This window comes from Lissotriton helveticus, chromosome 5_1 (assembly GCF_964261635.1).
Source record: "Lissotriton helveticus chromosome 5_1, aLisHel1.1, whole genome shotgun sequence".
Lineage (NCBI taxonomy): Eukaryota > Metazoa > Chordata > Amphibia > Caudata > Salamandridae > Lissotriton > Lissotriton helveticus.
In genome coordinates, this window is record NC_136065.1 from 1,625,477,771 (window position 1) to 1,625,500,989 (window position 23,219).

General features: G+C 43.6%; 1 protein-coding gene across 3 annotated transcripts in view; it reads right to left on the reverse strand.

The window, feature by feature from the left end:
- Positions 1-482: 482 nt before the first annotated feature.
- NUTM1 (NUT midline carcinoma family member 1) overlaps positions 483-23,219 on the reverse strand; it is a 380,268-nt gene continuing 357,531 nt past the window's right edge. For all 3 annotated transcript variants that reach the window (XM_078644818.1, XM_078644819.1, XM_078644817.1), the window contains one exon: positions 483-5,563. In XM_078644818.1, coding sequence (XP_078500944.1) covers positions 1,535-5,563 — 4,029 coding nt within the window. In that variant the 3' untranslated portion in view covers positions 483-1,534. The remainder of the gene's footprint in view (positions 5,564-23,219) is intronic.

The following is a 23,219-nucleotide window of genomic DNA, read 5'->3' on the forward strand; positions in this document are numbered from 1 at the left end:
GGGTTTTTTTTGTTAAAAATTTTCATGTTGGCACTGATATATTCACCTAACTCTTACATTACTTTAACTTTGTTTTTCTACAGTGAATTATTAAGGTTATTTAAAAAACAAAAACAGAAAAAACCAGATCTTTTATCACACCTAACTATAATGTTATTTTAACCTCTTTTTTAGTGAAAACAAATACACACATATTTATGTATGTATATACATATATATATAATTATATTCCTTATTTGATTTGAGGTTGTAGTAGCACTGGAGGTACAAGTGTACTTCACCTTCTCGTCCACATCAAAACCACTTGCAGGAGACTGCTCTGTGGCAGGGGACATGAGCTCCTTCTTGCCACAGACCGAAGGGCAGTATGGTCAGTCATTCCGGGCCAAACACACCTGTGAAAGAACATCAAGCACATCCTCTTCTTCCTTACTCGGCAAGTGATAACAGAGGGAGAATAAATGAAGCACGGAAACAATGAAGAAAGTAACTCCTACTTTTATTGAAGACCAGGAATATATCACTTCAGATGTTGCTCTGAGGATCTTCTGAAAGTAGGGCATTCAAAAGGATCTTGAAATCAGTACCACTGCCTGTCAGCCTGAAAAGGAAAGGGAAACAGTGTTGCCTTCTTTGAAGCATTAGAGTTCTTTTTACAATCAAGCAAACCCGTTTTTCAAAAGACTGCCTGACATGAGTTTCTCCTACCGCATATATATATATATCCAGCTTCGGTTTCATCATGAAAATAAACTGAGGACTTTTCATTTTATTTGTAAGATTTGATATTAAATGTTTTAGGCACAGCTGGTCATGACAGCACACTAATCACAAATACATCCATAAAGGGATGTCTGCTGAAAATGGGTCATGTTTGAGGTGATATCACTTGATTCTTTCACTTGGTTGACCGGAAAGAGATGGTGTTGGTGGTTGTTTCTCTGTTGGAGTTCTGTGTTGGAGTCTCAGGCCTGGCGTCAAACACATGGCAGTGCCAGCATTTGTTTGGAGCTCACAATAAGCATGTGTTACTACAGGAGGATTCTTGCGGACTTCAAGCTTTGCTGGCCATCATTCACTCCAGTAGACCAATAAGCCATAATTCATTTTGGTATTTTGTGGTTACGTAAGATAGGCATCAGACAAGGGAAGCAAAAGCTTGCTTTTTGTTCCTGGAATTTCATGTACGACAGCCCTGGTCATGGATGCGAACTGTCGGTCCCAGAAGAAGTCCGAGATGATCTGTTTCAGCAGATAGGGAAGTGTCATGGGACCGAGTAACATGAAGCATTAGTCAAAGGTGATGGTGTATTTGAAGTGATGGTGGGAGTTTGTTTTGCAAGCAAGATTAGCCTGAGAAGGGGCTATCCGCTTCAGCTCTAGAGACCTGCCAGTTGTAAAGTCTATATATTCTTCTCGCGAACCAGCCCATTTCTGCATGGGCAGGTTTTCTATTAAAAATAAGGTGACATATGCAGTCAGAAAGGAATATAAAGTGCTTAAAAACAGAGGCGTATCACAGTAGAAATTTCGGTCAGTTTGTTTTCAGACGTTTGCTTCTCCTAAGCAATTTGGCTCCAATCTGCTTCCTCTGGTGCCTTGTGAGGATCTGGCCTACTCTGGAGCTTTTAGTATAATCTTGGTCATTCTTGCTAGAATCTGCTTCAACTTGCTCAGGGGTTGGACACTGAAGTACATGATGACAGGCTGTTCCCGCTGATGTCTTCCCATTGTCTTGCCCAATGACTGCTCTGACTGTGCCAGGTTTGAAGACCTCAGGATACTGCCATTGGCACGTCATTCCCACTGTGAGTCCAGCCTTGTTGACTGAGGTATAGGTGGTCGAAGGTGCTGTGGGTATTACTGACCAATGTTGATCTGTAGAGGGTTGAAGCTTTCCTGGTGCCACTGCGTAAAACTGGGCCACGTTTCCATCATCATTCTCCTCCTCTTCTCCACTTCCAAGATCTGAAGACGAACAATGAACAGGTTCGGCCTCCTGAAAACTGGAATTGTCTAGTGTGGGGATAATATGTATACTTTCTTGTGATTGTAGATTCTCTTTTGCCTTTGGAGCAGCATGATCAATGGAAAGACTATCTCTGTCCATTTCCTGGTAGCATACGATCATACTATTAATGCAATCAGACGAGTGTGAATTCTTCTGGTGTATCAGACATCCAAACCTATCTGGAAGCATCTCTGTGGCTTTCGGAAGGCTTGTTCTCCCATTATGTGCAGTCTGAACACAACACACTTCACTGCATTTATCCTCTTGGGAGACAGCATGTTGGAATTGTGCCTCTTGGTGCCTTGCAAGGATTGGTTGTTTTTGATTCATAAAAGTGGTTTCCTCTGCCTTACTTAATATGTGGGAGTATGAAGACTGGATTGAGCTTTTTACTTGCGTCTGCGATTTCAGTGTGCTCTGGGCAGGAGTTTCTTTGACAACACTGTTCTCCAAGTTACCTTCATCTGGGTTTGGATGTACTGGGCATGGTGTATTGTTTTTGTTATAATCAAGAAGAGGACAACAATCTATGCAATTTATGTGTCTATGAATGCATGTATCATGTTGGTCTTTGGTTGAAACAAAGCCAGCTGGTTGTTCTTTGCAATTTCCTCTCTTGTCATTTGCCTTTTGGCCTTCCTGTTGGGTACTGCTCTGCAAAGATATGTGCACCAAAGAGTTGTGTGTGTCCATCCCCTGAGGCTCAAATTGCTTAGACTGACCTCTGTGTGAGTCAGAAATTAATGTTCTTGTCTTTATACGTGTGATGATGTGCTCATGGCTTCTGTTAGAGCTTGTCTCATTGAGATCTGGAGCAGTGGATTGCATTAGATACTGATTGTTGTTTCTGCTGCTTTGCTGCTTCAATTGTTGTGTACTAGAATTGTCTATTTCTTTGTTGGCAGACAATATTTGAAAGTTACTGCAGGACTTCAAACTCAGGGTACAGTGTTGAAAAGAATTGGGGCTGCCATCTTCTTCATCACATAAAACGAACGAGTCATGCGTAGCACTTTTGCCCTCCAACTTATCAGTGGTCTCGGGATGATAGATAGCTTCTTGACTTGTGCCACCTGATATCAACCAGGTATTTATTGGCATTGCTTTGGATCCACATCTTTGAAATGCATTGTCAAACATTTCTTCATGCAATACTGAAGCTTCATTGACTGATTTCTGCTTGAGTTTAGGGGTGATGGTTGGATGCTGCTTCCGGTTTTCTTCTTGGTTACAATAGCCGATGGCATCCAAAGTCACTAGCCTTTCAGAATCCACCTGATATGAAAACCCAAGGCCTAGGCGGTGTTGGTGGTCATCCCTGCAGTTTTGATCGGTGCATGCCTTCACATTGGAACTCTGCAAATTGAATTTCATATTGCCAGAATCAGAATCCCTCAGACTATCAACTCTGCCATTGCAGTCAGGAGGAGCCTTAGGCACAGAAGGTGCTGAAGCCACTTGAAGAACTGACATTTTTAGTTCATTGGATTTAAATGTTTCTTGTTTAATGCATTCCTTAGTGGTAGTATCTACATGGAATTGTGAACCCTTGGATGCAAGGTTGCACCCTTGATATTCCTGATTTCTTTGTTGGTTGTTAAATACAGTGCGGCCTGTAGCCACATTACATACCCTGCCAGACTCAGCTTTGAGCTCAGTTGGTGGATTTAGGTTATCAGCATTTTTGTTCCTTCCAGAGGTAGGAGTGTAGTCCTCCCAGCATTCCAAGTTACCACACTGATCCCATTTTGACAGCTGATGTTCTTGGGTTTTATCTTCCCCACTCCAGCTGACTGGCTGTCCATCTCTTTGGGTTTCAGTCCCAAATTGTTTTTCTCCAAACTCTGTGGTATCATTCAGGCTGGAGACTGAGGATAATGCTCCAAGGCATGAAAATTCTCTTTCTGTTAGAGATTCCAAGCTGTCTTCCCTGCACAGAATCTTCCCGTCTGTTCCCTTACAGTAAACCAGAGATGCAACGCATGCTTTAGCTGCAGCACAGTCCTCTTGTTTGTGGCCATTCCCTCCTTGCTTGATACTTTGTGTCAGATTAGCAGCTTTGTCAGAGCTGGCCTCTGATTCACAGTTGTCTTTGCTTAAATGGGGAATTTGGGTTCCCTCTGCGCTGCACCTTTTCCCAGGAATTACCAAGGAACAGCAATGCTTTGACAGGCAGGAACCAGTTCCTGTTCCCAGAGCTGCACATCTGGAAGGTGAGCTCTCTCCAGAGTAAGTGACTACCACCTTGATGTTCTTAATCTGATGACTGCCACTTCCTGGTTTATCAAAGTAACTAGGAGAGGGAACTTCATGGCAAGTTAAATCTACCTTAGGATCACTCTGGATATCCAGTTCCTGCTCGCTTCCACTCTGTGGAGAAGTTGATCTAGGACACTTGGCTACTATTTTTTCATCACTGCTTTTGGCACATAGGTCCTCACTGTTCCTCTTGTGGGTTGCTCTGACACTTAATTTAGGGAAGAAGCTGGGTTCTTTCAGCAGCTGACTTGTGTTGACTGTGCTACATTGTTTGGGGGATTCTGGTAACAATGGTGCCAAACCTAACTGTGCAGCAAAGGAACCCACTTTGAATTTTTCACTTCCAGGACTTCTGTTATTTTCTGAAGCCAGAGATTCTGAACCTACCTTCCTGCAAGTAGACCGGGGTAGATCAACAGGCTTGCCTTTAGGATTATTAGGAGAGTGGGCACAAAAGAGTTTTACCTCTTTCTGGGACTTTGTGTTCTTTAGTTGAAGGTGACTCGGAACCACCAAAGTGTGTATATTTTCACAGGCAATGGTTTTGCGTTGTTGAGTTCTACTCTTGCTCAGACTTGTTATTTGCAAGGGAGCAACATGCCTGACCAAATTCTTTTCTGAAGGCAAATGCATGGCTGAAATATCCTCCTGGCCTCTAACCAAACCTACCTCTCTTAAAGGGTCCATGCATATTCCTTGTGCTTCATCTTGCATGCGATTCCAGGGTTCTAAAGAGCTTTTACTACAGGGAATCAGTGTCTCTCTCTGGTACTCATGTTCTGAGGTCTGTGTGTGAAGCCAGTGGTCAGTTATGGTCACACCTATCTTTGGTTTCCCAATTCCATACAGGGTAGTCTTCAAGTTGCCTTCACTGATGGGAGAGCCTAGGACATATTGACCTTTTGATGATCGGCTTTCCCAACTGCATTTGTCTCTCTGGCTTTCAACTTGGCACTTCTTTTCTCTAAAAGATCCCTCGTCTGTGTATGTGTCTGTTCTGGAGTGAGGACCACCCTTCCCAAAAAGAGTTTCCTGATAGGATCGCTGAGCGGAAGCATTTGAGCTGGAATGCATCATCCTGGAATTATCCCCAGATGCAAGAGTGGTCTTGTTCAGTGCTTCGTTACAAGGAGAGTTCTCTGGTGTGCTCAGTCTGAGTGATGTAATGCTGTTGTTGGCATCTGCTTTAGGAGTCTCATCCTCCTCATCAGATTGTGATGGGGTAGAGCCGGACTGAGTGCTGCAGTTGGAGTCGTTCAGGGTTTCTATAGATAAAAGTCGCTTTTGCACCAGCTGAAAAAAAATCAGATTTAAAAAGTCAAATCCCGTATAACTTTTTTCTCAATATACACACAAGCTGTTACAATGCATCACCAGCTCCCCATTCCTCAACTACACCAAAATCCTGCTACATTCCGAAAACAGAAGCTAAATGGCTACTGGCCTTGTCTAAAGCCTTTGTCAACCTTCTAGCCAGTTAAAAATACATAATGAGTGAATTATGAGTAATGTTTTTCAATCCTATCGCTTGCCACCCAACAAGCAATCTAGATTGTGTGAGGATCTTTTGTACAGTCTCTATCCTTACATTTAATCAATGTTTCTTAATGCTTGACTCACATACACATTTATGTATGATTTCCAGATCTTCCTTAGCATGTCTGGTAGTATGCAGACACATTTTTGTAACCTTTCCAGGGGGAAGTTGCAGGTGCACATAGAAGAGATGTTCTTTGCTGTTGGAACACCTCTGTGGTGTTCCACTTGGCGACCACACTGTCCCACCTCTGAGTAATCTCCAGGAGCTCCTCCCCACAGCTCTAGTTTAGATGCATACAATCAAGAGCCCAAACAATTCTGAACTCAGGCTTGCCTTCATTTTTGGGTGCATGTTACTGCCATGTTTTATTCTATAGAAACTGTTGGGTAATCCATTGGCCATCTAAGATATAGGTGTGAAAGCAACTCCTATGGTGAAGCCACTGTTAACATATTTGCCAACCTCAACTTTATTTCAATTTCAAGTTTTTTTTCTTAGAATGGTTGGACGTTTTTTAATAAATGTACATTTTTAAGAAATAGTGCAGCCAGGAAAGAAGTGGGTGTATCATGTTCAGTGTGTGTATTGGGTGTTGTGGAGGGTTTATGCCGTCACAAAAAATAGGGGACCGAGAGCCCATGAAGGTCCAGCATACATGCTCCACTGAAAAACAGTGTTTACGCCCATCCTATGTGGCAGTCTGGGTGTATAACAGCTTAACTGTATAATAGTCATTATTCAGAAACGTGTGCCTCTGTGCAACCTGTTTATAGAGACAGGAGTGTCTATTCAAAATGTGTAAGGAGTGGGTCTGTGTCTATGGAGTGAGTCTGGAGTGTCATCAGTCAGAATGAAAACCACTTTGGCTATCCAACTTACCACTTTTAACTCTTGAATTGCTCTGAACCAACTTTGGGACACTCATACAAATCCTCACTGGATTTGTGACACAAATCGGGTTCAGATTTGCCAAATGGAGCCAAAGTTATTAACAATACAAACATTGAATTATAGATGAAGCAATGCACTGCCCTTACATACATACCTAAATACATGCATTTTGTGCAATAAAAATACCCACACGTAATTTGTATTTTACATGTATGGGTACTTTTATTGCATGATGTGCGTGGGATCAAATAAGATTCCTGTTTCATACAAATCAGACTTATAAGGAAAAAGAAATGGTTAAATTTGCAAGGTTCCAATATGCTTCTGTAACAAAGTGTTGATATGAGAAGCTGCACAGGAATTCAATTCTCCCCTCTATACAGAAAATAATTGGAGGAGATGGTATACAGTGATGTGAGGATTTGGGAAGGAAAGATACATGGGCTGATTGCAAAGGGTACATACCAAAGTGCCATTGAAATGCCAATGGATTGTATAAGGTATGTAGGGATACTTATACCAATCAATCAGGATTCATAAAGCGTGACAAATCAGCTGTTAGGGTATCCAGGCGCTTGCATGTCAGAAAGGCGTATTCAAACAGCCAGGTGTTGAGGGCCATTCGGAATTCCCGAATCGAGGTGATGGTCCGGAGGTGCGTGGGGGGGTGTTCCAAGTCTTTGCTGCCATGTGGGAGAAGGATATGGGGAGGAGGATACTTACTGGCTTAACATAGAAACAATTTGGGAATTCAAATAACCGTTCAGTTAATCTAGCAACAATGAAGCTGAGAATAGATATGTAGATATCAAGTAGGGGTTAGACTAATCAAATGAGAAACGCAGGGGCATATGATGAAAATATGTTTCAGGTTTTTCTAATGTTCATTATGTTTCATATTATTATGACTGCTGGCATAACAATACAAAAAACTAAATCATCATCATTCTGATACACAAGATTTATGGTGTATTAGAGCATTGGAATGCTGAGAGCTCCACTGCAGACAATGCAGCTCCAGAGATCTGTATTCACTGGTAAAGGCCCTCTCAACTGAGTGTTCTAAACTCCACAAGCTGCCACGAGCAATCCATGCTATTTTTTAAAATCACAGTTAGTTTAACAGTCATATCATGGTGAAGAGCTGAGCAGTAGCAATGGCAAATCCTCCAAGATATGTCCAGTTTTGTGAAAAGCCTCAACACATTTCTTTCAATTGATTTGGACATATTTCCATTGATGAATGGGTAAATAAATCTGCTTGACAACAAAGGGACATGCCTGGAACATGCCACCATAACTTTGCTGCACATGAACTGGATATACTTGTAGAGCAGTGGACTGAAACCAACACTAGAACAGCAACAAAATGGGCTTACTCAAATATTCAGAGACTGGTTGGCAGAAAGAGGGCATGTGCCAAACTCTGAGATGAAATCACTGCCTAAATTCTGTAGCTTTCTGAGACATTTTTATGCAGAGGTAAGAAATGCTTAGGGGACTGTTATAGTAATCAAAGCCTTATATCAGCCAGGGCTGGACTAAACAGACAAATGAATAATCCTCCTTTTAGCAGAGCTATTAATATCATGCATGATGCTGTATTTGCACCAGCTAACAATGTGTTAGTAGCAATTTAAAAAAAAACAACGTAGAGAAGGCAAAGATATCAGTATAAGAAAAGAGTTTGTATCAGCACAGGACATGTCAATGATAAAACACTATGGTGTCTTGAACTGTGCTGAACCTATTTCATTGCAGTACAAAGTTTTATTTTGATACCCAACTACACCTTGCGAGACGTGGCAGGGAAGGATTACTGGAGTTGCCTAAAATGCTTTTACTTTCCAAGTGGATGAAAACAACCAAGAGTATTCAACCTTAACTTTTAATGAATAAACAAAAAAACACAAAGAGTACATGAGTAACTAAGATATCAAAACAGAGGTCGCATCTATGCCCAGCCAGGCAATGATATGTGTCCTGTGAAATCTTTGAATTGTTATATTTCCAAATTGCCCAGAGATTGTACGTGTTTCTCTGTTCAACCAATGAAACTTACTGTTGAGGATGCTGCACGTGCCTCTGTTTGGTATTTCAAGAAGCCTCTTGGGAAAAACACAATTGGAGGACTAATGAAAGAAATCAGTAGAAAAGCAGAATTATGTCGAATTTACACAAACCATTGTCTGCGCACTACAGCTGTGCAATTGCTTGCAGATAATGGTCTTGAAACTCGACAGATTATGGCAGTCACTGGCCACAAAAGTGAAACTAGTGTACAGAGTTACTGGAAAGCATCATCTGAAGATCAAAATATATGGTCCACTGTACTAGCAAAATTAGGTGACAGTACCAAGAAAAATAAATCTAACAAATACATGAATGGGACAGATATCCTGTGTAGAAATAGAAGACAATCCTTCTTTGAAGATACCAGGGAGCAGCGCACATCACAATATGAAAAACATTTTTTCCATTGTTTTCTCACACTGTAACATCACATTTAATGGCAATGTACAATTTTTAATAAAATGAAAGCTTATAAATGAATGCTTACCGTAACAAATTAGTTTTGATGGTTGTCATGCTTTGAACATTTCCTTCTTTCCCAAACGTATTAGTGTGCATATTTAACTCCTAAATTTGTAACTAGTTATTCCATGATTTAGTACTGTAATTCTAGCACAAGGTGATGTTAATAGGTAATAAATAATATTTTTTCACAGACATAGCAGTCTGTTGTTTTTCATTCTCCCTGTCTGTATACATTTTCATACCACTGTTCAAGTTCTTAATGTTCAAGTACGGTTGTGAACTGTCTGGTTTTTCCCCTGTTATGGCCTGTTTTTAAACAAAGTGTGGATAAACTACCGCGTTGGAAGGAGTTCCTATCAATCTAGTTTTCCTACTTGAAACAGCCATACTCTGTCTCAACTTCTACCAGTGCTAAATGTGAAAAATATAATCTTGACCCTGTCACTTTTTAAAAAAAATTGGTGGCAGCTTCAGATGTAGAGAACAAACCAGTCCTACAAAGTACAAATAGTTGTAAGGGTCATTTAATGTCAGGCTTTTAACAGATGCCGCAATAAATCAGCTTCTTTTGGGTCTATGAGCAGGGCACCTCCAAAAATGAGAGTGACACTCGCTGAGCCTGACGCCGCCGTGAGGGAAACGGCCCCAGGTGAACGCTGCTACTCACCTCACCTCTACCGCCCACCGCCAGCGGACTACCGCTCCCAGCAGCCCCGGGGAGGGCGTGACACCTCACCACGCGCCCGGAGGCGCCATAAGAACATCGAGCGCTGAGCGCTCTTGGGGGACACTCGCTGAGCCTGCCGCCGCCGTGAGGGAAACGGCACCAGGCGAACGCTGCTACTCACCTCATCTCTACCGCCCACCGCCAGCGGACTACCGCTCCGAGCAGCCCCGGGGAGGGCGTGACTCCTCACCACCCGCCCGGAGGCACCATAAGAACATCGAACGCCTCCCGCCCCGCGGGACGCGCGCGGGCAGCGCCCGGGCAAAGGGCGGGCAGTCTGTGGCCATCCGGGGACGACAAGGAACGGGATGGGCAGCCCCCCTTGATTGCCGCCATACTACCCCCTGAGTAAGCTATTTTGACTATATATGTTTTTTAACGTTTTAGCTACCAGGGTGACGTATACCTTGTGCTGTGATTAATCAATGAGCCTGAGCTAGTTGCTTGTACCTTTTCCCACTGTTATTACCCGAAGAACTTTAACAATGTCCAAAAAGAAATCCACTATGGACAATTACCTTGTCAAAGTTGTAAGTAAAAGTAACAATGATCGAAGGAAGTCATTGGGCCTGGATAGCCCTCCGCTACCACTCCTTACGCACCCTATTGATTGTCCTGTATCGTCTCTGGACACCCCTCGCTTAACTGACGTTCTAGCAGAGGATTTACCGGTTGTATTGGCCCCACTCCAGGACGTACTAACTATGGATTTGGTTGATGTCCCTTCTGATACTTCAACACAGAGTTCTCCAGCTAAGAGAGCTGTAAGGACCTGCAGAAAGGCTCAGACCAAGCGGGGGGGGAACTTTTCATAATAAAAGACTTGAAACTGTATCTAAGAGCCTGGCAACGCATAAGGAGACTACGACTATGTCTAGCAATACCGGAGCTAATATAAACTCAGAACAATATGATTTATTAGATAAGTTTAAAATGGTTGTTAAGCCTTTAGTAGACGAGATAGAATTATTGATAGCTGAAGTGTCCAGATTAGGTGGCCTATTGGGTACTCTTACCTGCAATAATGAGAGCATTAGGGCAATAGAGAGGGGTGTACTATCTGGCAGCATTGTACAGAAGCAGTCTGAGGGAGGGTCTGATATCTGCGATTCTGGTGGATCGCACCCACTGGGTGGACAGCAAGTAAAAGATAAAGCAGTCCCAGCAGCTACGGTGGTGGGGGGACCAGCACCACCCCCACCCCCACCCTCAGCCCACGGTCAAGTTCTACCACCCAGAAGAACTTGTTCCACTAATCTCCCACCAGACTGTGTACCTTATGTTGTTGTCCTCTCTAACGTCCCACCTCTGGAACCTAATTCTATCTATTCCCCCCAGGAGTCACACGACTCCCTCAAAAATAAAACTGTCTCTTGGTTAAACAGGTATTGCGGGTTCCCTACAAGATACTCCGACCAAATACTTACAACCAGAAGGGTATCCTGGATAGGAAATGCCAGGAAAACTAGTACGGGAGATTGCGTCATTGTTAATTTTAAGTACCCTCAACATGTAGCAACCGTGTTACTCAGAGCAGCCTCCTTAACACCAGTGGAGAATGGTGTACTAGTGCACCCTTTGGGTTATTTTTACAACCATCTTAGTAAGGGGCCTCACTCTATTAACCGTAGTGGGGTCCCCAATACCAATAACTGTACACCCCTTGAAATCTCAGGTCAAAATAGATACCAGGTCCTGGGTACATCAAGTATTCCAACTTTTGAAATCCCAACTCAGAATAGATATCAGGTTCTGGGTACACCAAGTATACTGGATCTAAATGACTGACTGCCTAAGGGTGGTAGGCCTTGTCCGTGTTTAACGGTAAATAACCAGGTTGATAACTTCATCGGAACAAGGTTATCTGAGCAGCTACGAACAGTTAACGGTGACATGCATTTTTGTAACAGGGTTGAACCTACAGTTGTTGTAAAGAGTATGGCGAATGTCCAGTCACTTGAATGTATTGAGGTTACCAATGCTGGACCAGCTGTGGATGTACCCCGTCTAGTTGCTGACAATCTTGGTAATGTTTTGGATCAACCGATTAGCTGTTCTATTGAGGGTACATCTATTATTAGTTAGAACATAGCCGGCTGGGCCTCTAAAGATGAAAGGTTGGGTTGGTTGTACTTGATCAGGAAATACGATATATTATGCTTCCAAGAAACCTGGTGTACTACTAAACCTAACCTAGATGGCTATGTGTGTTATAGCTTAGAGGCTCTAGAGTCACGGCATGGACAGGCAAAGGGTGGCATGCTCCTACTACTATCTGTGGACCTATTGTTGACTGTTGTTAAACACATAACCGTAGGAAGTAATTCCCAAATTCTATGGGTACATCAAAAAGAAGGCTTAGATCTGCTTTTGATTAATTTTTATACTAACATTTTTGATAACTCATGGCACAAGGTTATCGAGGAACTGGGCAATACTCTCATGAAGCTTGTAAATGAAGCCAAATGCATTTTTAACTTCATCTGGTTAGGTGATTTTAATTCCCCTACCTGTCCATTATCGTCCACTAGGGCATGTGGGATGTTAAATAATAATGGCGAAAATACATATCACTTCCCACATAAAACCTATGGGGCGACCATTAACAATATTATGGCGACCTTTGATTTAGAGCAAATAGAGCCAGTGTTGAATAATAGTGGCCACATTATACCTACTTTTACCGGAAGGAACTCTAATTCTAACATAGACCATGTCATGGTCTCTTCAAACATCATACCACATTGTAGTACCCTGGTAATTGAGGACTCTAGTTTAAGCGACCATAATTGCATTGTATTAAGAATTGAATCCTTTCAATGCAGAAGTCAGGATGTGCTAAGAACTCTAGTTAGCATTGAGCCGCATAGATCCAACGGGATAAGGTTGAGATGGAGAGGCGAAAAATCCAGTGCAGTTTTACCTGTAATTATTTCTAAATCTTTGATAGATATTGAGGATATTTTGGCAGCAGGTAGTGAGCCTGTTGCCATTATAAATAATTTTGTTAATATCAGTAAAATTATTAATACCATTTTTATAGGAGGTAGAACAGAAAACACCATACGCAAGAAGGGCTGGTTTGATCATGTATGTACGGCACTCCATGTACAACTCAAACGTGCCTTATCATTAAGACCGAGGGATCAAAAGGAAGTTTCACTCCTGAGAAAGGATTATAAAATGGCTCTTTCCAAAAGGAAGAGGGAGCTGCAACAGGAAGCATGGGATAATTTATCCCGTGTTGCAGAAACCTCTGATAGTTGCCTGTTTTGGTCAACGGTTAATTCCCCCTTTCTAAAGGAGGACAAAGCCCCACACCTTGCATCTAACGTCAGCAGTGAGGCCTGGGTGTCTCACTTTTCGGCTATATTTAATGCTAATGGCTCTATCGTAGAAGAACAAAGCCGTTGGCCTATACTCCCATTGGATATCTCATTGGGAGAAGTTGAAGGTAGTATCGGGGCCAGCAAGGGGGGCAAGGCACAAGGGCCTGATGGAGTCCCCATTGATGTGCATAGGGCCGTTCCGCTAATGTGGGGACCTATCCTCACTCTGGTTCTTAACGTGGCTGCGGTAACTATGATTCCGCCCACCTGGGCAGACTCTATTATTGTCCCTATTTATAAAAAAGGGAGATAGGTCTGCAGCAAGTAACTATCGCCCGATCAGTGTGTTAGACTCATCTGTGAAAGTTATGAGCAGAGTGTTACTGTCCAGGTTGGAAGCTTGAGCTGAGGATGAAGGGATCCTCGCAAGCTCACAGTATGGCTTTAGAAAGGGCCGAGGGACACTAGATCAGTGCCTGAATCTAGAATTCCTAATTGGCAAGTACACCTCGGCAAAGCAGGGTACTTTGTACCTCTGCTTTGCCGACTTGAGTAGTGCATTTGACCTAGTTGACCATTCAATCCTGTGGCCAGTCTTATTAGAAATGGGTGCACCGGAACCCATTATCTTTTTCTTAGCTAGACTCTATGAAAAGATGCAAACGTGCGTGCGCTACGGGGTAAACGGAGAGTGCACCCCTAATTTTAACGTAAAACGTGGTATTCGGCAGGGTTGCGTTCTTGCTCCCCTGTTGTTTACCCTTTTTGTTAACGCTATTGATGCTGTTCTGAAAAAAGTCCAAGCAGATGCCCCACGGGTCAACGGATTAGGCGTACCAGTACTGCTTTATGCAGATGATGCTGTGCTTCTCTCAAGGACTCCTATAGGTCTACAACGCCTGATGGATAAGTTCTCTGATTTCATTAGTGAAAGAAAGTTGTTGATCAATAAGAGTAAAACTCTTGTCATGACTTGTGGGGCTAAATGTAACAAAAGGAACGCCTTTTTTATTGAAGGGGTAAAAGTGCAGCAGGTGGAAACGTTTTGTTACTAGGGTGTCACCTTTACGCACAATAATAGCTGGTCAGAAGAACTTTCAAATGTTAGGACAAAAATGGTAAAGAGTGCCCACGGTATCTTTAAGTTCGCATCTAAGATCGGCGATAGACGGATCAGAGATATGATGTCAATTTACAAGGCCAGGAGTGTCTCAATTGCATTATACGGTGCTGGGATATGGGGTTATACTAATGTAGATGTTGTACAAAGAGAAGAAAATAACTTCCTCAAAAAACTTCTTTGCCTACCTACCTCAGCCCCAAACGAATTGATTCATAGAGAACTGGGTGTCGCCTATTTAGGCGACCTCATTTCGTTGAGACCCCTGATGATATGGCGTGCGATCTGGGGGAAAGATGAAACGGCCTTTAACCAAAGCGTCATTAAGGATTGCCTTGATCTAGACAACTATACCAAGATACCCTGGCTTAAGTATGTTCTAGACAGCTTCAGGGATATTTTTGGGCTCAATTTACTGGCAGAACCATGTTCTGCACGGAATATCCCTAAAGTAGACATGAAAAACACCTTTCTGCAGTACAGAGCACAGAAACGCCTGGAAGTTAACTTTCGCCTTACCACAGTCCGTCTTTACAATAAATACATTGAAGGTGATTTACCACAGCTATATTTGAGCATGGTAACTAGACCTGCTCATAGGTTTGTCCTAACCAGACTAAGATTTGGTACGGCTCACGTTTTGGTTGCCTTTCCCCAACCTAAGAAGCAACCCGTTGGGCCGTGCCCATGCGATTGGCATTCCAAGCAAAGTACCTTGCACTTTATGTTAATTTGTACTCTCTTTTTGAATGTTAGGGTGGCCTACCTGAAACCGATTTTTGTACAATATGGTGTCGGAAATGTGGAGGATGCGATGAAGTTAGTTTATAATATGAATTCTCCGGACAAATGTTTTTATATCGCCACTTTTATTTCCAAATCAATTCAGATGAGAAATAGCATGTTATTTTAAATATTTATTCCTTTTAACCTGTATTGTTTATGCATTATGTACTATGCATTTTGCTTATGTGCTTTTATGGTCATTGTTTAATATGAACCGAATAAAGCTTCATGAAATTAAATTAAATGAGAGTGAAAGGTTGGAAGTGTTGTTTGTTTTAAATGCATATAAAAGGTATTTAATGCAGAAAGCACTATGCCTCATACATGCCAGTTTGTGAGCATTATTGACCCAATATCAGAATAGCCATTGGTTTGGAAGGGAAAACTGACCCATATTTCCAGTGCTTTCAGTTTGTGGCAAAATTGAACATTATTTCCAGGCTGATGGAGCTAAAACATCACGCTGGCAACTAGCAGCTCATTTGGCCAAGGGTTTAAGAGGTTTGAAAAAACTGGGAGGTCTTTCAAAGGGGCGTGGTCGATTTAATTAAGGGTGTGGCCTAAAAGCACACAAGCTAAAAATCTGTGCTCAGCTTAATGTGCCGCCTGATTGGTATTTTGCTGCTTCTGTCATTGCATCCAGATATATAATACAAATAACATTACACCTACAACAAGCCTGGACTATTGGCTTAGTCAATGCTTGTTAGTTGCATAAGATGAATAAGCAACAACTATGGCTTCGTTGTATATAATATTGAAAACGCTTCAGTTGTGACATGATGAGACTGCCAAAGAAACATAACGGGTATCTTTGAAGTTACATCAATGTCAGTGAAGGGTGGTACTGCTGCGGAATTAAGATTTTTTTTTCATGCTGACGGTGAGGGCAAAAATGGAGAGCCTGAAGGAGACCTGTCCCAGCACCTGTTTTTCAGAGCTGCCGGTAAGCACCGGCAGGACCCCGCCCACTTAATGCCCTGCATTTGGCATTGAGAAATCACTGATGCTTAACTGTTCCTAAATTAGGCTAGATGTGAAAGCCCAAATTAGCAGCCCTTTTACAGGCAGTATTTTCTTTTGAATGCAGATCGAAAACAAGTGATGTTATTTACTATAATCTCAGAAAGTAGTAATGGTTCCACACTTCAGCTACACTGCCAGAAATACACAATGAACCCTGTGAAAATAATACAATAAACTTAAGAAACACAAAATAATCAACTGAAACAGACATCAATAGCACTCAGAATACGTAATTGATTCCTACTTCATGCTTAGCAAACAAGCTTATATTTTCCATTTCGCTTATATTTCCAAGCATTGGCTAAATGTAAAATGTTTTCAAAAGGCAGGCCTTTTTTTTTACAGGGACACAGTGGCAAATAGCAGATCAACACAACAGATTGGGGGTGGTCAATGACCCCAGAATCTTGTTTTTTTAAGCAGTTACTCATATATAAAAAGTATTGGATTTAGTCAAATACATATTCTATTTAACCAGGAGGTAGGTCTGGTAGAGAAATGCTATTGACATAATTGCTCCGTTGAAAGTAGATTCTGTCACGATAAACACAATCTTTATGGATTATAACAAACTCCGTGAGAGGCGAAGAAATCCATGAGTGCAGGCCGTTGTGAAGCTGAATTTTAATGAACAGAATGACTATTTTAGCAAGATTGTGGATGTCGAGCGCATGTACAAAAATATATAAGGAAAATGCTACTTACCAATATGCATCTGTTCTTGGCATGTAGGGCTGCTGAAATTCATATCTTAGCATAGATCGCCGCCTAGTGTTGGGTCCGGATGTTTGTACCTTGTTGTCTTGGAAGAGTCTTTGAAGTATCACAAGATAGGTGACTCCTCCCCTGGACTACAGTGCGCATGGGCATCTTCTCCATCCTCAGATTGTTTTTCGCCATTGTGGCAAAGATGGAGTATAGAAAAGTAAGAGATAACCATGTAAGTGTATGTTAAGAAGGTAACCCTGCAGCTGTGACAGGCACCGGGGAGGCATGTGGGCTGCTGAATTCATATCTTAGCATAGACTGTATAGCAGTTTCTCCTCTAGCGGTGGTCGCCTGTATCAGCTGCAGTGGTTTGAAAAAGAGTTTTAAGGACAGCCTGGCCTACTGCAGCGTGTTGCTTAGCTTGCACGTCAACACAGTAGTGTTTAGTGAAGGTGTGTATGGTAGACCATGTAGCTGCCCTACATATGTCTTCTAAGGGAATATTTCCTAGGAAAGCCACGGTTGCCCCCATTTTGCGCGTTGAGTGGGCTTTTGGGGGAACTGTTAAAGTGCGCTTTGCCTTTTGATAGCATATTTGAATGCATTTAACTATCCATCTGGCTATTCCTGTCTTTGAAATGAGATTACCCTCATGTTGTGGAGAAAAAGCAACCAAAAGTTGCTTTGTTTTTCTGAAAGATTTAGTTCTGTCCACGTAATATAGCAGAGCTCTTTTGACATCTAGTGTGTTTAGGGCTCTTTCAGCTACCAACTGCGGGTTTTGAAAGAAAACTGTCAATTCTATGGACTGATTGATGTGGAAAGTGGATATAACTTTTGGCATGAATTTAGGGTAGTACGAAGCACCACTTTATTTTGGTGTATTTGCATGAAGGGTTCCTGAATGGTTAGTGCCTGTAGCTCACTCACTCGTATGAGGGAGGTAATGGCAATTAAAAATGCCACTTTCAATGTTAAGAATTGTAGATCACATGAGTGGAGTGGTTCGAAAGGTGGCCCCATGAGTCTGGTTAGTACTACGTTTAAGTTCCAGACTAGCGAAGGTGGATGCTTTGGAGGGATAATTATTTTAAGCCCTTCCATAAAAGCTTTGATAGGTGGTATTCTGAATAGGGACACGTGTTGCATGTTTTGAAGATATGCTGCTATAGCAGCAAGGTGTAGCCTTATGGATGTGTATGCTAGATTACATCTTTGAAGATGTAGCAAGTAACAGATTATGTTTTGGATGGAGGCATCTAATGGATTGATTTGGTTGTTATTGCAATAGATTACAAATCTTTTCCATTTAGCTGCGTAGCATGCTCTAGTAGTGGGGCGCCTTGCTTCCTTGATAATGTTCATGCAGTCTGGAGGCAAGCTAAGGTACCCAAACTCTAAGACCTCAGGAGCCAGATCACTAGGTTCATCTGATTGGGATCTGGGTGACTGATTTCGCCATGGTTCTGTGTTAGCAATTGTGGCGACAGGCGTCATTTTTGGTGCGGGACTACTGATAGTTCTAGGAGCGTTGTGTACCATGCCTGTCTTGCCCATGTAGGAGCATCCAGGATCATTGTGAGTGACTGTTGTTTTAGTTTGCGTGCCACTAATGGAATCAGTGGGGTTGGCTGAAAAGCGTACGCAAATCGGCCTGACCAGTTCATCCATATCGCATTGCCCTGTGACAACGGGTGTGTGAACATGGCGGCAAAGGACTGGCATTTTTAGTTTTCTTTTGTGGCAAACAGATCTATCTCTGGTTGTCCCCTTTTTGGAGTAATGGTTGGAGAACTTGAGGGTGAATCTCCCATTCGTGTATTTGTTGGCTGTGTCGGCTCAGTAGATCTGCGATCTGATTGTCTATTCCTGGGAGGTGTTCTGCCAGGAGAAAGATGTTTTTTGGAATTGCCCACTTCCATATGCTCTGCGCTAGGTGAGACAGCTGTGAAGAGTGTGTCCCTCCCTGTTTTTGAATGTAGTACATGGCTGTCATGTTGTCCGTCCTGATTAACACAGCCTTGTTGTACAAGTATTTCTGGGGGGCTTTCATTGCTAGAAATACTGCTAGTAACTCTAAGTGATTTATATGCAATGTCTTTTGTTTGACTGTCCAGAGACCTTGGACTGTGTATTGAAGGAGGTGGGCTCCCCAACCTGTTAGTGATGCGTCCGCAGTTAACACTACTTGTGGAACTGGCTCTTGGAACAGTCGCCCCTTGGAAAGGTGTTGTGGGTTCCACCACTGCAGAGAGTTGTAAGTGCGACTGTCTATCAACACTAGGTCTTTTAGTTGTCCTTGAGCTTGGTTCCACTGTTGTGCTAGGCATTCCTGCAATGGACGCATTTGAAGTCGGGCATGAGGGACAATGAATATGCAGGAGGCCATCATGCCTATAAGCAGCATGAACACTCGAGCTGGCAGGGAGTGTTGTGGCTGAAATTTTTGAATGAGAGACTGTATGTTGGATATCCTGGCTGGATTTGGATATGCCTTCGCCACTGAGATATCTATTGTTGCTTCCAGATATTGTTGTATGTGGGAGGGCTGCAGATGTGATTTTGGGTAATTTATGGAAAATCCTAGACTGTGCAGAAGCTGGATTGTCTGAGACGTATGGTTTGCACACTGTACGTATGAGTTGGCTTTTATGAGCCAATCGTCCAGGTAGGGGAACACATGTATGTGTTGCCTTCTGAGGTGTGCTGCTACTACTGCTAGGCATATTGTAAAAACCCTTGGTGCTGTAGTTACCCCGAAGGGAAGAACTTTGAATTGGTAGTGGTGACCCTCTATTGTGAACCTGAGGTATTTCCTGTGAGCTGGATGTATGGGTATGTGAAAGTATGCATCCTTGAGGTCTAATGTAGCGAGGAAGTCGCCTTGCTGGAGTAGCGGGAGTACTTGTTGTAGCGTGATCATATGGAAATGCTCTGAAAGTATATATTGGTTCAGAGGTCTGAGGTCCAATATTAGTCTGAGGGGCCTGTCTTTTTTGGGAATAAGGAAGTATAGAGAGTATACCCCTGTGTCCTGGTGTTGAAAAGGGACTGGCTCTATGGCTCCCTTTTCTCGCATGGACAGCACCTCTTGTTGTAACAACGTGATGTGTTCTTTTGACATTGGACGGTGTTTGGGTGGTATGTTGGGTGGAGTAGAAGTGAGTTCCAGGCAGTAACCATACTCGATAATTTGTCTCACCCACCTGTCTGTGGTAATGGCATTCCAGACTGGTATGAATTGTGTTATTCTGCCTACGACTGGTGTTAAGTGGTCTGGAGGGAGTGTGAACAAGTCACTGTTTGTTGGTGGCAGAGGCTCTGGTGTTATTATTACCACGTCCTCTGCCTTTGTTATTTCCTCTATAGCTTCCTCTGTTGGAGCCTTTATGAAAGGGGCCTTGGGTATTTGTTTTAAATGATGAAGAGGCTTGTGATGTGTTGCCTCTGCCTGAGCCTCGAAAGGAGGAGCGGCGAAAGGAGCCCCTAGACTGTTGGAATTGAAGTGCACCCATGGACTTTGCGGTGTCAGTATCTTTCGTCATCTTTTCTAAGATGGTATCAACTGCTGGGCCGAACAAGAAATCCTGGTTAATGGGTTGATTAAGTATGGTAGACTGTACTTAATTTTTAAAACCTGAGATGCGGAGCCAGGCATGCCGGCGTAGCAACACACTAGTGTTGACAGACCGAGGGGCTGTATCGGCCGCATCAAGGGCGCATTTCATAGATGCGTTAGGGATGAATTCCCCTTCTTCAATTAGGTAGTTAGCTTTTGCCTTATAAGGTTCTGGTAGGTGTTGTAATAATCCTTCCAGTTCATCATAGTGTGCTCTGTCATAGCGTGCTAAAAGAGCTTGTGTATTGGCGATTCGCCAGGTATTTGCTGCCCGAGAGGCCACTCTCTTTCCTGAGGCTTATAAGATTTTTGACTTTGTCAGGAGGGGGGGCATCACCTGTTGTTTGAGAATTCGCTCTTTTTCTGGCGTTAGAAACAACAAGAGAGACTAGTGGCAACTGAGACTTGATATAAGAGGGGTCTGTAGGGGCTGGTTTATATTTCTTTTCAATTCCTGGATTGAGGACACGCGCTCTGGCTGGGTCTTTACAGATGTCTGGTGCGTGCTTAAGTACTCCCTTTAGCATAGGGAGTGTGCGTATACTCTTCTCTGATGTTGGGAAGGTATTACATAGGAAATCCTCCTCTATAGGGTCAGTGTGCATGCTTACACTATGATACTGAGCTGCTCTGTCAAGTAGCTGGTTAAAAGCAACCGTGTCGTCAGTAGGGGATGGCTTAGTGGGATATGTGGAGGGATCTGGTATGGGTTGTGTATCATATGGGTCATTAGGATCATTTTGATCTTCCCATGTGTGATCTTGGTTTCCCTGATCATCAGGGTCTATAAAGTCCTGATGAGGGCCTTCACCCATGTCCTCTTCCTCATCATAATGTGTAGGAGAATATGGAACATAAGGCATGTCAGGAGTGAAAGGAGGAGGTGTAAAAGGTCTAGAAGGGGATGTCCCAAAGTCTTTTTTCTTAGGGGGAACAGGAGAAGGAGCCTCAGTGTCCAGTCTTTTCTTGTTCTTTATGTAGAATGTTATCTGTCCTGTATTAGGGTCTATATGCAGTCTATTTTGGTCTGGGCTCACTGGATCAGGATGAAAAAGTTCTTCTTCCACTGTCCATGGCTTTGGCGCCGATGTTTTTGTATTGGTTGCCTGCTTGTTTTTATTTTTATCTTGCGCTTTTTTCGGCTCGACGTCTCTTGTCGGCTCGACAGCTGTTTTCGGCTCGACGGTCTTGTTGGACTCGACCACCTTCTTATGTTCAGGGGTCTTTTTCGGGTCGACAGCCTTTTTCGGTTCGATGTGTTTTTCCGGGTCGACGACTTTCTTCGGTTCGACTGCCTTTTTCGGTTCGACTGCCTTTTTTCGGGTCGGAGGCAGTGTTCGGATCGACGACCTTTTTCGGGTCGATTCCTTTTTTTTGGCTCGATTACCTTTTTTGGGTCGACGGTCGTTTTTGGATCGACGCCCTTGTTTGGGTCGACCGTTTTCCTTGTATCGATGCCCTTTTTCGGGTCGACAGTCTTTTTCGATCGACGACTTTTTTTGGTTGGCCGGTGTTTTTCGGATAGACGACTTTTCTAGTGTCGTGGCCCGTTTTAGGCTGTGGAACAGTCTTTGAGTCTATGGCCTTTTTGGAAAGGGTCTTGCTTGGTCCCAGGGTACCAGAAGGCTTGGTAATGGTCTTCGGAGCCGAGCCGGAAGGCGGGGCTTCTGAAGCGGTGTTTCGGTCGCGGCTAAGGCCTTTTGGCGATGCTTTGACCGGAGCCTTGTCTGGAGGTGGAGGCAGCGTAGGGGCTTTAGTATTCACGGTTTGCCCCGGTGGGAGGACTTCCTCGGAGTCTGACTGGTCTTCTACGGTGACTAGCTCTAGGTCGGAGTCCGCTGCCTTCTGGAAGTTCATGTTCGTCGTCGAAAATGTTTTCCGGGAGGAGGAGCTTCGCGCGCAACCAAGATGGCCGCGTGAGCTTAGGGCTCTCGAGACCCTCGCAATCTCCCGCATCTATCCTGTCCTATATCCTGTTCTCCATTGATGCTCTCGTGAAGACGAACCACGCGTGAGGCGAAATCTGCATTCCGATTTTTAATCGGACCCCGGGAGCCGGAGCTACGGTGCCTTGAAGATTGAGGCCTAAGCCTCCGTGATGCCCGGCTGTGGAGTGGTCCTGCTACCCAAGCTGTAGTTGAACAACATCGGCCTGAGGGGGTTGGCATGATCGGTCTAGTTGGTTTCACTTTCGGTTTCGCCTCCAAGGTGCCCCTTGACTGGGAATGAGCCTACCCCTCTGCCTACAGGCGACTGCCTGGTCGCCCACGTATGTGATTCTGACTGCTTTTGCCGGATTTTGAGAACTTTCAACTCGGGCCCTCTGGCCGGGGCTGCTTTTGCCCGTGGAGGCCAGGGGTTGCCGTTTTCTTGCTTGGCTTCGTCGACTCACACTAGCCCATCTCCCCTAATGGCGGGGAAACCGGACGGCGACAGGCTGAAACCTAAGTACACTCGGCGAGGTGGCTCCACTCAATCTAACAATATGGATCGCTATACCCAGCCTAAGGGTTCTCCCGGTGGAGCTGGCACGGGGATCTGTCTACTTCGGCGACCGAGCCGACATTACAAGATGTCATGGCAGCGATCGATGGAATCAAGTCCTCGTTAGGACACCAAATTGAGGCTCTCGCACATAAACTCGACACTGTGGCTATTGACGTCA